The 16,870-nt window shown below is 49.3% G+C and overlaps 1 protein-coding gene across 9 annotated transcripts in view; it reads left to right on the top strand.

The window, feature by feature from the left end:
* Positions 1-16,870, top strand: part of CELF6 (CUGBP Elav-like family member 6) — a 223,874-nt gene that overhangs the window by 153,277 nt on the left and 53,727 nt on the right. For 3 of the 9 annotated variants that reach the window (XM_039492712.1, XM_039492708.1, XM_039492704.1), the window contains 6 exons: positions 1,706-1,849; positions 4,011-4,155; positions 4,485-4,634; positions 6,339-6,401; positions 14,762-14,842; positions 15,881-16,024. In XM_039492712.1, the coding sequence (XP_039348646.1) occupies positions 1,706-1,849; positions 4,011-4,155; positions 4,485-4,634; positions 6,339-6,401; positions 14,762-14,842; positions 15,881-16,024 (727 nt within the window). The remainder of the gene's footprint in view (positions 1-1,705; positions 1,850-4,010; positions 4,156-4,484; positions 4,635-6,338; positions 6,402-14,761; positions 14,843-15,880; positions 16,025-16,870) is intronic. The other 6 variants (XM_039492709.1, XM_039492705.1, XM_039492707.1 and 3 more) reach the window with 5 other exon arrangements.

Genomic DNA, 16,870 nt, shown 5'->3' with positions numbered 1-16,870 from the left:
TGGCCATGCTCTCTTCTCCTCCCCCACCCATGCATAGTGCTGTCTCCTTAATCCAATCACCAGCTAATCTGATCCTCCATTTAATTTGATCAGAATCTCAGGAATCAAACAGTTTCTTGTAAAAATAACACCAGTCCCGTCCTTTATTTTGATTAGCGCTGAGCTCTCTAGGCAGGTGTTAGGGGTTAATTCAATCACTGGCTAGAGAAAGTTGCCATTTAATTAACAATGAGGGTCAACCTTCTGAATGGGAGAGGAAGGAAACAGAGTCCAGGAAAAAGCAATGAGTATAAAAGACGACTGCAATTAAACATTGGATTGATCAGACACTACTATGGAAAAGTTGGGCCAAATTCTTCCCTGGCGGGACTGCATAGAAGTCAGTGGAATCACCCTGGACATGAATTAGCACTGTCACCTGCAGGACAGCCTGAGCGATGCAACCTGGGGCTCATAAAATATACAAGATCAGTCGCTCACATAAATCAGATGATGGGATCATACCACAGAGAAATGAGAGGAAGTCTCCCTCTTCGCATGATCCCCCAAGCCTGACCTCAACTAAGGTGGCCATATTTTCAGACTCAGACACTTTTGTGGCAACCTGTTTTAGGGCCACAAAGTATTCCTACAAAACCCAAAAGTCCACTTAATTTTAATGTGTTCCAGCTTCTGACTCAACAGCAACATGTTCATGTTTCTCAGAGTGGAGGATTTTTTCTACTAACCTAGCATTTATCATGAAATGCTGGACAAGTGTCATTAACGTTCACTCTGAGCAAAACAGCAGCTTGGAAAGTGTCTGTGATCATTCCACTTCTCCCTTCATTCCAAACACTGTTCATCACTCTGAACACTCATTCCACTGGACTGTTGGTTCCTGGTAAATGCAGAGCAAATCCTACTTGGTACAACACAACAACAAGAACAGATATTTTGTAGTCCACAAATTTGGACAAGTGCAATGAAAATCTGGGACATTCCAGCTATCCTGAAAGACATTCCAGGGACATAATATAAAAAAATCCAGGCCTATGCAGGATGGTGAAACCAGGACATATGGGCCAGATCCACAACTGGTGTAAATTGGCATAGCTCTGTTGACTTCAGTGGAGCTCTTCTGATTTACACCAGCCTAGATTCTCCCTACCCTGATCACTAACACAGAAGTTGCAGCTAGCAAGAAGGAGAGAGCGATCAGGAGGGGTTAATAATGGAAAATAAAGAAACCTGCCAGGTGCCATCAGAAAGGTTGTGCTCCAGGTTCATCACCTATATTTATCATCCCCTCTAGGGCAGTGGTTCTCAAACTAGGGCCGCTGCTTGTTCAGGGAAAGCCCCTGGCGGGCCGGGCCGGTTTGTTTACCTGCCGTGTCCGCAGGTTCAGCCAATCACGGCTCCCACTGGCCGCGGTTCGCCGCTCCAGGCCAATGGGGGCTGCAGGAAGCGGCGCAGGCCAAGGGACATGCTGGCCGCCCTTCCTGCAGCCCCCATTGGCCTGGAGCGGCGAACCGCGGCCAGTAGGAGCCGCGATTGGCTGAACCTGCAAACATGGCAGGTAAACAAACCGGCCCGGCCCGCCAAGAGCTTTCCTTGAACAAGCGGCGGCCCTAGTTTGAGAACCATTGCTCTAGGGCGTACCTAGCTGCCTGCAGCCAATGCTCACGTGCAGAAGTGATGCAGCCATGCTTTCTCTTTCCCCTAGGGAGCCTCCTCCAGCCTGGTGGTGAAGTTTGCAGACACAGACAAGGAAAGGACTTTAAGGCGGATGCATCAGATGGCAGGACAACTGGGCATCTTCAACCCGATGACCATCCAGTTTGGAGCCTATGGGGCATATACGCAAGCGGTAGGAAATGCTGCTTGATCAGATGGGGTGGGGGGTGAATATTTTATCGCAGATGTGGGGCACTGCACCTGGGTGTCCTTCAAGGAACTGATATGTATACCTTCATGGGTACTGCAGATGCCCTAGCTCAAGGGTGCCCATAATACATTCTTAGCAATAGGGTGTCCCGGTGTCCATAAAGGCCCAGCTATTAGACACTAAGGTCCAGTGCATGTGGGAACTGGTATACCCACTGCTTTGGAAGAGCTGTACCACACAGTGAGACCACTCCAACCGTGGCTAGCCCCACTGCAAAGCAGTGGGGCTCCAGGAGCAGACATACCCACTTCCTTTAAAGTCATCAGGCTGGAGGCCAAAAAACTTAACTAATGGCTTATTGTACAAGAATTTCCTCTGTTTTTTGTGGCTACTGTCTTAAGTGGCATATACAAGACTAGGTGTGTGCTAGACATACCAAATTACACCCCCCACCCCATACTGAAATCTTCCCGAAATGTATTGCAATATGCACCGATCAAAATTGGCAAATTCACATTCAAGCCAAAACCAACCCCTAAATTTAACCCATCATGCATTGCTTTTGCACCGCGCATGCTTTTAAAGTGTCCGGCTGTTGAAGGCACCTTGCAATACACAGAAGCAGCAAGTCTCTCTCTCTCCAAAACTGCCGTGCAATTTTATACAATTTATCATCCTGGTTTGGTAGGTCTTTGTTGACGAGACGCCCAGGTATGGACTAGCAGGTCACACTAGCAGGTATGGACTAGCAGGTCAGGGAAGGATGCATTCACCCCACAACTGCTGTCAGTCTCTCACTTTCATAACCATTGCACTTACTCAGTCAATGAGAGCCTAGGAGACAGTGTTGAAGTGGAACGGAGCAGGACACAATCTGTCATAATGCACTTTTCATTCCAAAGGGCTAGAGGCAGGAATCACTGGGTGTGGGTGGAATTCTCTGGCCTATATTTTGCAGGAGGTCAGACCAGATGAGAACGATCTGTTCAGGCCTTAATATCTGTGAATCTGTGCTTGGCAAAGCAATGCTTTGGATAATGACAATGCAGTGACTGGCAGTAAGCACTCTTCAATGGGTCACATGGCGCCAAATGTGGACGGAAACACAGGGATTGCTGGGATGTGAAGCAATGCATCACGGGGCGTTGGGACAGGAACCAGAATGACCCACACCCTCCGCCCCCTTCCCACAACCCACGGTGCCAGAATGGGAAGAGGTGCTCTGTGGGATAGCTGCCCATAATGCACCACTCCCAACACCGCTGCAAATGCTGCAAATGTGGCCACACTGCAGCGCTGGTAGCTGTCAGTGTAGCCACACTGCAGCGCTTTCCCTACACAGCTGTACGATGACATCTTTAACTCCCAGCGCTGTACAGCTGCAAGTGTACCCATACCCTTAGACCTCTCTGTCCAAGGGAGGGATGCTGGCACAGTGCTTTTCTGAACATGCTCTCTTATTTCAGTCTTCAAAGCCACTAGAGATAGCTAGAAAATAGGACCTTGGTGTTCCCTGTTAACTGAAGGTTGCCATGCAGCAGCAGCCTCTGGGTACCCTCAGCGCTGCAGACTAGTGCAGGTATTTGGTATGAGCCCAAGTCCTGTTGTGGTGGCTGAATCCATTTCTTCCTGGCCCAGAGAGAAGAGTGCTTCTAACAGAACTGGGCAGACCGAAAGGACAACATACAATTCGCTCACTCTCTGCTGTGCAATATTTTCTCGCGCACCATTAAACACCCAAATAAACAGGCCAGGGAAGAGACAGACTCAGCCCAAAATCCCCAGATCCAAAACCTCCCTGAAGTGTGGGCCAGTTTAGAACTGGAGCTGCAGCCAGATGTCCCTGGAGAACCCATTCCTCTTCCTGGAACTGAGAGAATGATGTCAGGAACTCAGGCTCACCTCTGCTTATCATGCCACACACGACTCGGCTGTAGCCGGCCACAGTGAAGAAAGTTATACAGGAGGGTGTGATAGGCTCCTGGGTACAGAGAAAAGCTAATTTACAATTCCCTTCCTTCTCCCCTTCTTCTGCTTCCTTTCTCTTTCCTTTTCCTTTCTTCATTTTCTTTTTGTCCTTCCATCTTTCTTTCTTTTTCTTTTTCTTTTGCTTCTTCCCTCTTTCCTTCTTTCTTTCCTTAAGATAATGCAGCAGCAGGCAGCCCTGATGGCTGCAGCACAAGGGACCTGCCTGAACCCCATGGCAGCCATCGCCGCAGCCCAAATGCAGCAGATGGCAGCCTTTAACGTCAGCGGACTAGTTGCTGCTCCTATGACCCCCTCATCAGGTATTTGTCACCCCACCCTGCTCAGTCTCTCTGCGGTGGGTTTCCAGATCCTGGTATGGCAGCCAGATAGCGCCTGTCTGGTGTAAAACATGGGGTGGATCCTCTTGGAACTAGGAAGCCTTCATCAGGCATGCAGCGGGGACTCGCAATCTCCTTTCTTAACAAACTTTGCCCACATGATGATTTGTTTAAAGCAAACAAGCCAGCAATCGCAGTTCACCTACAAATCCTCCCATGTGGGCCCCTAAATCCTCCCTCATCCCCCCCAATGACCCAGGGCTAAAGCTCTCATTCTTTCTTCCCTGCACCCCCTTCTCTTTGGGGGTTAGGTACAAGCACACCTCCAGGGATCAGCACAGCGCCCGTCCCCAGCATAGCCACACCCATTGGGGTGAATGGGTTCAGCCCCCTCCCACCACAGACCAATGGGCAGCCAGCATCTGAGACCATTTACACCAATGGAATCCATCCATACCCAGGTAGGTCCTGAGGAAGGAAGAGGGGAGGAGCCTGGGAATGTTCTGCCAACACTCTTGCTGTTGGGCTGGCTTGTGCCTGGCTGTTGAAGGAGAGATGGGTGGTGGGGCATGCACCGTGCAGGTGCACAAACGTTCCCCCACCCTTGTGTCAGCTACACAGGGGAGGGCCACCTCTGCAGCCCTTGTGCTCACCTGAGCACAGAGATCCCTGAGGGCTAGCGCCCCTGTCAAGAGTGGCAGGGAGGAATTGGGGCCATGCCCTCTCTCTGCCCCTCCCCACCCGCCACTGCTGTGGGGTGCGGCGGCTATGCCCAGAAGGAACTTGGTGAGTCATTGTACCCCCCTGAGTCACAGAGCTCCCTGCTAGAGCAAAGCAGCGCCATGCCACCCTGGACACGGCACGATGCCTGAATGGCCCTGCGTGGCTCTAAAGGAGCAAAGAGAAAAGCTGAGTCAGCACCCCTAGATCGCTGCTTTCAAACAGGCATAGGTGAGGAGCAGGGATATGCTGGATGGCTCAGGCAATTGCTGGTATGATACCAGGTCTTTCAGCTCCACCTCACCAGCTCCTATCCTTCCGGTGTCAGGAAGGACCCAAAACAGTACCCATTGGGTGTCTGCTCAGAGAGGAAATGCCATGCAGCATGCTACTAACTAATGGGACACAGGGCTCTTGGGAAAGCTGCCCTGCTGGCAGGAGAGCGGTAGGTAGTTCATTTAGGGCAGGGGTCTCTGCTGGTTGATTTGCTGCGTCCTGGCACTTAGTGGAATAGAGAGGAGTGTTCACTGTCAGAGCTGGGCAGGAATTATTCAGACTCTATTAGTCTAAATCAACCTTTGCAGAGATGGGTTGGCTTTGGCAAAGTTCCCGTTTTGAAAAAAAAAAAGAGAAGAACATTATGGAATTGTCAAAAATGTCCTATTTCAACATTTCTTCTGTGAAAAGTTCTGTCTTCAGTTCCAAATGACTTGTCGTTTCATAACACATGTCAATGTACAGTTGGTTTGTATTTCAATTTAAAAGGTCAACATTGAAACGGAACGGTTTGGAATGATCAAAACGGGTCATTTCGGCTAATCCCAAACGACTTGTTTTTTTTCAGATTTTTAGTTCGTCAGTTTTTGAGAGTTTTGACTGTTTGTCCTGATTCGAGATTGAAAGTAACACTGAAAGATCAAAATTTTTTGCTGAACAAGACGACCATTTCCCACCCAGCTCTGTTCATTTTGTTCTCTGTCACAATTCACTAGAATATGGCTTGCAGATGCTAGCTGGCCTCTGACGTGAACCTGGACACTCTCCAATTTCCTAATAAAAACCTCCTTCCCTCAGAAAGGGCCTGATCCTGGAGGGCGCTAAGAACCCTCCACTCCCATTAAAATCACTGAGAATGGAGAGCACTTGTCACCTCAGAAGATCAGGCATAAATGTTTCAGAAGGAGCATTCGGCATCCCCTAGTTTCTGAGCAATTAACAGTGATCAGGAGTGTGTCTGTTACTTTGTTTCTCAGTACACTACAGATTGCTTTGCTGAGCTGTGGGAGGGGACAGGGGACAAAAAGCCAACAGGAAGATGATAGGAGGACAAATGATCTGCTGTATCTCTGAGCGATTCCTGCTGGCTGCTCCTGCTGCAAAACCTGTTTCTCCTCTGGTTTATCTTGCTTACTCTTTCTTCCTTCTCCCTTCTTTTCTCTTCCCAGCTCAAAGTCCCACTGTGGCAGATCCCCTCCAACAAGCCTACGCAGGCATGCAGCACTATGCAGGTCTCAAACTTTGCTTTGCAATTCTCCCTCTGTCTCTGCCTTGCGCTCTTTCCCTGTTTCTTGGTTTGTTTTTGTCGCCTTCTGGCTTTTAAGTGAAATGACCATGAAAGGAACTGCATGGGGGGTGGGGAGACACTGAGAGAGGAAAAAGGGACACTTAGCAAGATCTTGCAACTGCATATTTCGGTGAACGTCTCTTTTTACTTGCAACCATGGAAAGCAATGGATTCCCCATCACTTGGTGTCTGTAAGTCAAGATGGGATCATTTCCTAAAAGACATACAACCACAGGTTGTTGGGATCAGTGCAGGAATCACTGCGTGGAACTCTCTAGCCTTGATTATGCAGGAGGTCAGACTAGATCAGTGTTTTTCAAACTGGGAGTCCTAACCCAAAAGGGGGTCGCAAGACTATTGTGAGTGAGGGGGCGTTCCGAGAGTAGCGGCAGCTGCTGGCAAGGTGCCCAGCTCTGAAGGCAGTGCCACCACCAGCAGCAGCACAGAAGTAAGGGTGGCATGGTGTGGGGGGCATCACTTTTTGGGGGGGTCGTCACAGCCTGAAATATTTTCAAAGGGAGTCCCAGCAAAAAAAGTTTGAGAACCCCTAGACTAGATGATAGCAATGATCCTTTCTAGCTTTAAAATCTGTGCAGTAAAAGTCAGGAAGCTGAGAATGGAAAAGTCTTGCAAAGACCCCAGAAAAGAGCAGAGGTGAGACCCCAATCTTTCTGCTTGTTCCTGAAAGAGCGCCATCCCCAGCAATGAAGCCAGGAAATAGTTCTGAGCTCATTTACATGGTGTGCTCATTTACATGGCCTTACCCCAGGACGCTGACTAATTTAAGGTATTAGTGGATAGGATGAAAGTTTTAGTGCAAATAAGTCTGAGATAATTCAGCAGAGGGAGGCTCACTCGCAGCACAGATATACATTAAGGGAGTGCTAGGGAGGAAGCATCCTCAGAGCGTTAGAGAGATGTGGGGTAATGGTGGAGAACCAGTTCAGTATGAGTGCTGACTGAGAGTCAGTTGGGTTGAAGATCAGGTCAGTACAGTTCTAGTAGGGAGTCTGCTGAGAGATCACTTGAAAGAAAGCAGAGGTTCTAATTAGCTTTGTGAGGATTCTGGTTTTATTTGTTGTTGATGCTATCAAAGGGTTTTTTTCCTGAAAGGTTTTTTGGGGTTTGTTTTTTCTTTTATCAGCTTAAATTTTGTACTAGCAGGAAATTTAAAAAAACAGATATTCATAGTTGTATTGTGTTCAAAATATGAGGCCTGTAGGAAATGGGAATCTAACAGACTGAGAAATAAAATCATAATGTAAGGTCAGCATGGACTTTCATAATTGAATTAGGGATGGTTGAAAATTTTCCATTGAAATTGTTTTTTGACAGAAAACTGGGGTTTTGACTAGATGGATTTTTTTGCAAAAAGTGTGTTTTCCACCAAATTTTTTTTTTAACTGAAAAACCAAATGCCTGAAAACTGAAATATTTCAGTATGGAAATACTGCTGCAGTGCCTTGTGGGAGTTGTAGTTCAGGTACCTCATGTCTCCATTTTCCTCTGTGGGCCAGGCTCCTCTCCCAGACTACATCTCCATGATTTACTGTGGCCAGGGACTCCCATGATGCACCACTTCTACCAAGAGGGACCACCATGGTGCATCATGGGCAATATAGTCTGATCAGGGAGTCTGGGATATAGGGGATAATGGGAGCCTGTGGCACTTAACTACAGCTCCCATGAGGCACCACAGTGGCATTTCCAAAAACAAATATTTCAGTTTGTTTTTCAGCCAAAATATTCAGATTTTGATTTTTCCATCAGAATTTTCTATGGGGAAAAAAATCTATTTTCTGACCAGCTCTAAATGTAATAGTTCATTTTTAAGTCTGATGGGATACTGCTAGAGCAGGGGTCGGCAACCTACTGCACGCATGCCAAAGGTGGCACACAAGCTGATTTTGCCTGGCACGTGACTGCCAGCCGGGGTCCCAGCTGCCAGCCCCGCTCAGCCCACTGCTGGCTGAGTGAACGGAACCCCAGGCCGGCAGGAGGCTGAGCGGGGCCGTTGGCCGGGCCCCCAGACCCGGTGGCAGACATGCCCCCCCGCCTCCCCCGTCACCACACTCGGGTTCTGTGGCTCCCGGGAATGTGAGCCACCAGGGCGCGTGGCCTTGAGCCTGCTGTGAGAGGGGCGGCAGCGGCGGCAGCTCATACTCCCGGGAGCCGCAAAGCCCGAGTGCGGCGAGTGGGGAGCCGGGGAGCACACGGGGACCACCGCCCACATGCATCTGCTGCAGGAGCTCCCCGGGGGGGGAGCACCGGGCTGCAGCCCGGGCAGGCATGCTGCCCTGGCTCCCCCTCACCGCGCTCGGGTTCTGTGGCTCCCGGAAGTGTGAGCCACCGCTGCCCCTCCCGCAGCTCCTCCCCTCCCGCTGCCTCAGCACTCTGCGGGGGAGGGGCTGTGCAAGCAGCAGCCCGGCAGCGTTTTGCCTCCATGTGGAGCCAGCGTCTGACCGGCATGGGCATGGTAAGGGAAGTCCCAGGGGGCAGTCAGGGAGCAGGGGGAGGGTTGGATGGGTTGCGAGTTCTGGGGGTCCTGTCAGGGGGCGGGGAGTGGTTGGATGGGGCATGGGAGTCCCCGGGGGTCTGTCTGGGGGGTGAGAGTGTGAATAAGGGTTGGTGCAGTCAGGGGACAGGTAGGGGGTACGGTCCTAGGGGGCAGTTAGGGTGGGGGTCTCAAGAGGGGGCAATCAGGGACAAGGAGCAGGGAGGCTCAGGTAGGGGGTGGGATTCTGGGGGGCAGGTAGGGGCAGGAGTCCCAGGACGGGGCAGTCAGGGGACAAGGAGCGGGGAGGGGTTGGGGGTTCTGACGGGGCCAGTCGGGGTGGGAAGTGGGAGGGAGTGGATGGGGGCGGGGCTAGGGCAGGGCTCTCCCCTCTTTTTTGATTGTTGAAATATGGTAACCCTAGGTGAAGGGGGAGCTGGGGGGCACATGGGGGCTGGTGCCCGCATACAACCACTGCAGCCTGCAGGAGCCCCCGGGGGGGCGCCAGGCCACAGCCTGGGCAGGAGGGGCAGGGGGGCGTGGCTGCTCCCTGCTAGCGGCGCCGCCGTCTTTGCAGGGCTGCTGCCCCCCTGCACTGTGCCGGCTCCTCCATGGCTGGGGCTCGCTGCTGCCGCAAGCAGGACATTCTGGCTCTCCGGTGCCTCCAGAAAGCATCTCCTCCCTGCCGAGCTGCTGCAGCGGCCCAAGCCTGGCAAAGCCAGTGACTGGACTCGGGGCAGGGGCCACCAGGGTGGGGTGGGGAGGGCTCGTGAAGGGGGCTGTGCACCCTCCAGGGGAGTTCAGGGGGCGGGGAGGGGGGAACCTGGTCTGGGGAGCAGCCCCTGGGCACGGCTGGCCCCTGGGCAGGCTGGCTCCTGAGGTCTATAAAGGCTCATTGGGATTTGCCCCTCAATGAACTGATTTGCGGGGAGGGGCGGGGGGGGAGAGCGCAAGGTGGAAGTTTCGCCTAGGGCACAAAATATCCTTGCACCGACCCTGCCCCAGGCGGTGCGTGCACCCCAGGTTAAGAACCACAGCACTAAACTGATAAGATCTGCATTTTAATTTAATTTTAAATGAAGCTTCTTAAACATTATAAAAAACTTGTTTACTTTACATACAACAATAGTTTATAGACTTATAGAGACCTTCTAAAAATGTTAAAATGTATTACTGGCACGCGAAACCTTAAATTAGAGTGACTAAATGAAGACTTGGCACACCACTTCTGAAAGGTTGCCGACCTCTGTGCTAGAGTCTCTCACATACATTTGAACAGGCAGGCAGGGTTTGCCTGAAAAACCTCACCCTCTGAGCAGGGTTTGAGGAAAGGTCTGCTGGGAAAGATTTAACTGAGTTACTATTAGTAGCAGTAGAAGTAGCGTAGTAGCACCTAGAGGCTGAGATTGGAGCTCTACTGTGCTAGGCACTGTACAGATGCATAGTAAGAGACAGTCACTGCCCCAAACAGCTTGCACTCTGACCAGACAAGATAGGCGAAGTATTCTTATTCCCATTTTATAGTTGGGAACTGAGCACAGAAATTTAAGTGACTTGTCCAAGGCCACAGAGAGAGTCTGTGGTGGCAGAGTTGGAAAGTGGACCCAGATATCCAGAATTCCAGTCCAGTACCTGAAGCACACAACCATCCTGCCTTTCTGCTGACTCAGTACTACAGCTGCCTTGTTACCACACCCAGACACAAAGGAAAAAGACAGACCTCTCTAGTCAGATTGGATATAAGGTGTGGCCTAAGTAACTCCCAGCGAAGAATCCTGGGAGCTGCCAAGCTTGCCAAGATGGCTTAGGTTGGCTTTTGTGTTTCTCTTGGAATTCTGTTTGTGAGTAAAACCAAATCCTAGGAAGGGGCTATGTTCTGAATCGATACAGTGTGAGAAACCTGAGTGCAGAAAGGCAGGGAAGCCAGTTCTCCCTCACACATACTTCTCAGCCCTCCAATTTAATTTAATTTTTAAAAATTTCCTCTCTGTTAATGTTGATCATCACCAGTGGAACCATTTTTCCCTGGGATTTGGGATAGGGGAGAATTAATAGGTTACAGACATGTACTGGTTAAAACGGAATCCTTCCGAACCTGCTGTAGTTACATACCCCTGCAGGCTACAAACCCGAGGTGAGACAGCATCTGGCATACCATATGCAGGTCTGGTCTCTGCTCTCTTACAATAGAAACTGAGAAGATACGCATTCAAACATGGAAAACCAAAGTGACACAGAGACGTGAGAATTCCATCAGCAGGCAAAGAATAAAGAAGCCATGTTTATTTATTTAGCCTAAAGAAACTGTCCTTGAGGGAGGACATGATGATGCTGTATAAATACTGAGGACCAGATCCTCAGCTGATGTAAATCAGGGTAACTCCAGTGATTTCTGTGGAGCTGCCCCGATTTACATCAGCCTACCATCTGGCCCTAATAGAGCAATAATAAAGTGAGAGAAGGAAAATGATTATTTACATTGAAATGAAGTGATGGGTTTTATCTTAGTTATACTGGAGTAAATCTGGAGTAACTTGACCTCAGAATAAGAATCAGATCCTGCAGACCAAATTCATCCCTAGTATTTCTCCATTTACTTCAAATGAGTTCATAGCAAGGATGAAAATACACAAAAGTAAGCACAAGTCTTCTCATTAGTGTTGGCTGCTTCCCAGATTCCTCCTTAAGCTTTGCTCAGCTCACACCCTTGGTCCCCACTCACTAGAAGGCCACGCCTACCTCCCTAATATCTAGGAGGGGTAAGGAAATACCTGCCTCAGCATATCCCACCCAACACTTTCCTGCAGGACCCTCACCTGCTTCCAGCCTGCTACAGTGGCTAGAAAGTCATGTGGCTAGAAAGTTTGCACTGAAAAGAGACCCTTCGAATGCCTGCAAGCTGTGGGGTTTGATTCCTTTTGTTGCATTATAATGAACATGTTTGGAATTACCCCTCACTCTAGACAATTCACATGTGCTATTCAGAGCTTCCTCAGAAGCTGAAATAGCAGCTGGCCCCCTTTTCATTCTGGAAAAATAATGCTGTAGACAAAATGCTTCTCTCGGGTATTTCATCCAGTTAATTAAGTGTTTCTCTCCCAGTACAGAAAAATCCACATTTCCGTTAAAAGCATGCTCTCTAAAACACACTTCAGCACTGAGCCAGCGTCTCTGCTCAGGTTTCAGAGTGGTAGCCATGTTAGTCTGTATCGGCAAAAACAACGAGGAGTCCTTGTGGCAGTGTCTGCAGCTCAGCAGAGCACCACTCGTGGGACTGAGCGCAGAAGCTTGTCCATTGCACATATGTACTGTATCTGAAATGTGAAATACCATCAATCTCTCCCCTGTTCATTGCTGCTGTTCTCTGTTCTACAGTAGCATCTACAGGCACCAGCTGGGATTGGGCCCCGTTGTGCTAGGCGCTGTACGTACACATAGCAAGAGATAGTACCATCCCTAAGGAGCTTGCATTCTAAATAGACAAGACAGACAAAGGATAAGAGGGGAAACAGAGGTACAGGGAAGGGAAATGACTTGTCCAAGGTCATGTAGCAGGTCAGTGGCAGAGCGAGGAATACAACCCAAATTTGCCATACACTAGTGTTCAGCTAGATCAGGCTGCTCCCTCTGTTTATGTTATTTAGCATGTACAGAGTCATACCACATGTCTCATCATAGGTGAACAGGTTGTATGTTCACACTCTGACATGTATGGGCCAGATTCTGATCTCTCTGAAACAGAGGTAAATCAGGAGTCAGTGGGGCTATACTGTTGTTAACCTGGTGTAAGAGCAGAGTCAGGTATCATGAGAAGCAGGAGGCACAGACATGAACTGGGGTGCCTGGAGCAATGCCGATTGATGGATGATACAACTTCAGCAGAAGCGTCCACAGATCAGCTGAGCGCTGAACACAAAGAGTGCGGGACTTGGTGTGCAGTGACAATGGACAAAGCTCAGAGACTTCAGAGCTTCAATATGGATAAATCCCCACAAGTTCTGGGACTGTCTGTGCTGCCTCCAAATGGTCACAAGGATCTGCAGAATGGACCATAAATCTCATGAGAACAGGATTTTACAGTAGATTTAAAGTTCTTCCTGCTTCTCATCCTACCAGGAATACCAGCAGGACAGCTTGTTTCACTGTACTCAAATGCTTCTGCTTCCCAGCCAGACTGGGCCTCAGATGGGCAGAGGCACTGGGAAAAAGTGGTTGAAAGTTAACCCAACTTTTTCATGCTGGTTTGGTTGGAGTTGGGGGTGGCCTGACCAGGAGTTGGTTTGGTATCTGCACTGGTGCTCAGATCAGATATGGAGATGACCACAATAATGTTCAGTATAACATTGGGAGAAGAAAGGAGCAGAGTGTGCAGGAAGGAATGAGAAAGTGTTCCTCCTTAGCGTGGAAAGGAAGCTCCCGTCTGTCTGGAAAGAATTTGGACACTTATGCATTGCCAGACAAGATGTTATGGAACAGAAACAAACACCTCAGGCAGAAGCTCCCGGAGAGGAAAGAGGACCTCCCAGCTGTCCCTGCAAGGAGAGCAGGGGCTGATTCTTGTCCCTGGAAGGGCCTATAAATGGGGGAGCAAACTGCTGCACTTCCCCTAGTGAAGAGTTGCCATGGCAGAAAGGAGTGGGTGGGGCCGGCAATGTGGTGCTGGGTTTGGGGAGGGAGGAATGGCTGGCCCGCTTCTGTCTTTCTCTAGGAGGGAGGGAGGAGTCCTCAGCCATTCTTAACCTCAGAAATGCTGCTGTTTGATTCCAGCTCTAAGACTGAGTGGAAACCATGTGGGGGACACCTAGGGTGACCAGACAGCAAGTGTGAAAATCAGGACAATATAAGAAAAAGACCCAAAAATTGGAACTGTCCCTATAAAATTGGGACATCAGGTCACCCTAGGGACACCTAGCCAATCAAACTGACCAAATGGCTACCAGGGCCAACAATTCCTCCTACTCCTCATTCCCTGGTCAATGTCACACTGAGAAAGGGATCTGGTAGATTAGCAGCTGTACTGATGATGAGCAAAAAGTGTCCAGCAAATTCCACTTTCCTGGATTACATCAAGGGACAAAGAGTGAGCCCCTGCCGGGATGGGTAAATGAATGCCCAGCCCAGCAGCCCCAGCTGAGTGTCACGGTCCTGAGAAGTTCTGTGACTAGAACTGTGTCCACATGCTAATGCGCTCAGGACCCTTCTGCTGGGACACCCGGACCATTTCCCTTTTATGTACTTCTCATAGGGCTGGTCCAAACAGAGAGGGGATCAGCTGGAAGCAAGTTATGCACTATGATCTCTGGCTGAGATCAGTGGGGGAATATGGCCCTGTGGTGCTGGGTGGGCTCTGCACTGCTTCAGGTGGGATGTAAAACCCAAGAATGATTCTCCCTGCAGTCCTCCAGGGTGTGCAGAACCCTAGTGCTCTGTGGGAGCTTTCATTCCCATGGACACAATCGTTTCCTTTCCTCCCCAGCCCATCCCGTTCCACCCTTTTCCACGTCATAAAGTGAAAACTCTTTTGTGAGCTGCATCCTGAATGAGTCCCACACTGTGGATGTCACAGGTGTAGCACTAGGAGCCTCTGGGACAAAACAGAAGCAGCTTTCTGGGAGAGATTAGCAGTGCTACCGGCAGCTTCAGAGCTGAGCCAGGCAAAAGAAACTGAAGGGCTCATGAAAACATGGACCCTATACCTGGGTGTCTCCATGCCGTTCACTGGGGATGCTGTTTGTGCCATCTCGGAGTGTTAGCAAAGCAAAGCAGAACAGACCGCTGAGGCTTGACCCTTTTGTTTTTCTGTTGTCCAGCAGCATACCCAGCAGCCTATGCACCTATCAGCCAGGCCTTTCCCCAGCAAGCGCCCATCATTCCACAGCAGCAGAGAGAAGGTAAGGGAGGGGGGGCATTCGGGAGGGGACAGGCTGAATGATGAATTCATTGATGTGGGTCTATTCGCTGGGTCTACAGCTATTCTGGGGTCAGGGAGCAACATCTGTTGGTCAATAAAGTAGTGGGGGGGGGCGGGGTGAGAGAAAAAGAGAGCCCATTAAAAAGGAAAGATAAGTGAATGCTGTTAGACTTTGCTGTTTCAAAGACCATAGAAGGTCTCAGAAGAAAAGATTTCCAGACCAGGAGATAAATAAGCAGGCCCAGTAATTTGAAAGGAAATATCCAGGCAGGTCTATTTTCCCAGGTTGAGGTAACTGATTGAAGTCCATGCTACCAGAGAGGCTTAATAGAAATCAGCCATATCCCAGAAGAAGAATTACTGGTAGCATGTGTATGTATATGCTAGGTATTTTCATGTAATCCCAGAGATTGGTGGTTGGATGATGTGTAGATGAGTGGAAAGGATGGATGAGAAGATAGATAAGTGATAGGTGATGTGCAAATAGATAAATAGGGAAATTGAGACATGCCAGGAAAGGTGGGTGAAAAAAATGAAAAGAAAAAGATGGGAGGAAACATATCTGGAGAGGTGGAGTGGGGTGATGGACAGAGTAATGGGCATACACAGGGACTTGAATGAACTGGTGAAAGGAAGTGGCTGAATTGCCACGTGAACATTTAGATATATTGCTGAATGGGCAAACAGTTACATGAAAAGACCTAGAGATGTAGGGAGAAATGTGTGGCCGTAGATGGATGGCTGGATATGTCAACACAGGGCTAAGCAAAGCAATTCTGGGCCTATGGGTGAATGGAGTAACAGGTAGCTGGACACATTTAGAAAGAGATGGGTGAGTAGATTGACAGAAGGATGCACTAGTAATTTACTAGAGAGATGACTCAGTGGCTGAAGATGCTCATTGCAATACCAGCTCAAACACAGTACACTGCACAAGTCTGAGAAAGACGAGGAAGGCACATGTGGCCTCTTTGCTAATGGGCGGCTGTTCTTTGTGTGTGCACGTGTGTTATCCCAGGTCCCGAAGGATGTAACCTGTTTATTTATCACCTGCCCCAGGAGTTCGGAGATGCGGAGCTCATGCAGATGTTTTTGCCTTTTGGCAATGTCATCTCTGCCAAAGTCTTTGTTGATCGTGCCACAAACCAAAGTAAATGCTTTGGTAAGTACCAGAGAACCTGTTCTCATCTTTCCCTCCAGGAGTTTTCCAGCATTGGCTCCTTTGGATAGTTGGGTCTCCTGTTGCATTGCACACGAAAGAGCATTTTGATGCATAGTGATGCTATGCTTCATTAAGGAGCCAATTAAGCCAATCAGTGGCCAGGTTTACCAGCAAATCTGAGCTATTTGGGAAACACATGGGACATTTCTTCAGTCCCACTCCAGTTACACACAAAGCAATCCACATATGAACACTTTCTTCCTGAACTGATGGCAGAGAGACTAGACCCTGTATCACCTCTGCAGTCACATAATTATTGATATGTCCAATCTGTTACATAAATAAACTGGAACCGTGTCTGAAAGGACTGACCACTCAAGGAACCAACAACACTCCTAGGTTGGCTTCTGAAGGAGGTGGCACAGAATGGTACTCTGTACACCAGGGTGTGAGATGGTATGTTAGTGCATTCCATTTGGACAGGAGGTTACCTGGTTAGGGAGGCTGCTTGCACAGGTCTCACTGTGTTCCAGAGGCTGAGATGTTCTCTTTAGAAATGGATAAAAGTTGATTTCTGCAACATGAAATATACCCAAATCCCCAGGGTTTTGTGGCAAAGTTCCAGCAAAGTGAAACTGGTGGAATGTTATGTCCTGCAGGGCTGGCTCCAGCATTTTTGCCTCCCCAAGCGGCAAAAAAAAAAAAAGCCGCGATCGGCGGCACTTCAGCTCTAACCGCCACCGCTTCATTCTTCAGCGGCAATTCAGCAGCAAGTCCTTCCCTTTGAAAGGGACTGAGGGACCTGCTGCCAAATTGCCGCCGAAGAGCCGGGTGTGCCACCCTTCT

This window comes from Mauremys reevesii, linkage group 10 (assembly GCF_016161935.1).
Source record: "Mauremys reevesii isolate NIE-2019 linkage group 10, ASM1616193v1, whole genome shotgun sequence".
Lineage (NCBI taxonomy): Eukaryota > Metazoa > Chordata > Testudines > Geoemydidae > Mauremys > Mauremys reevesii.
The sequence above is the reverse complement of the archived record's forward strand: the minus strand, read 5'-3'. Positions and strand labels throughout refer to the sequence as shown.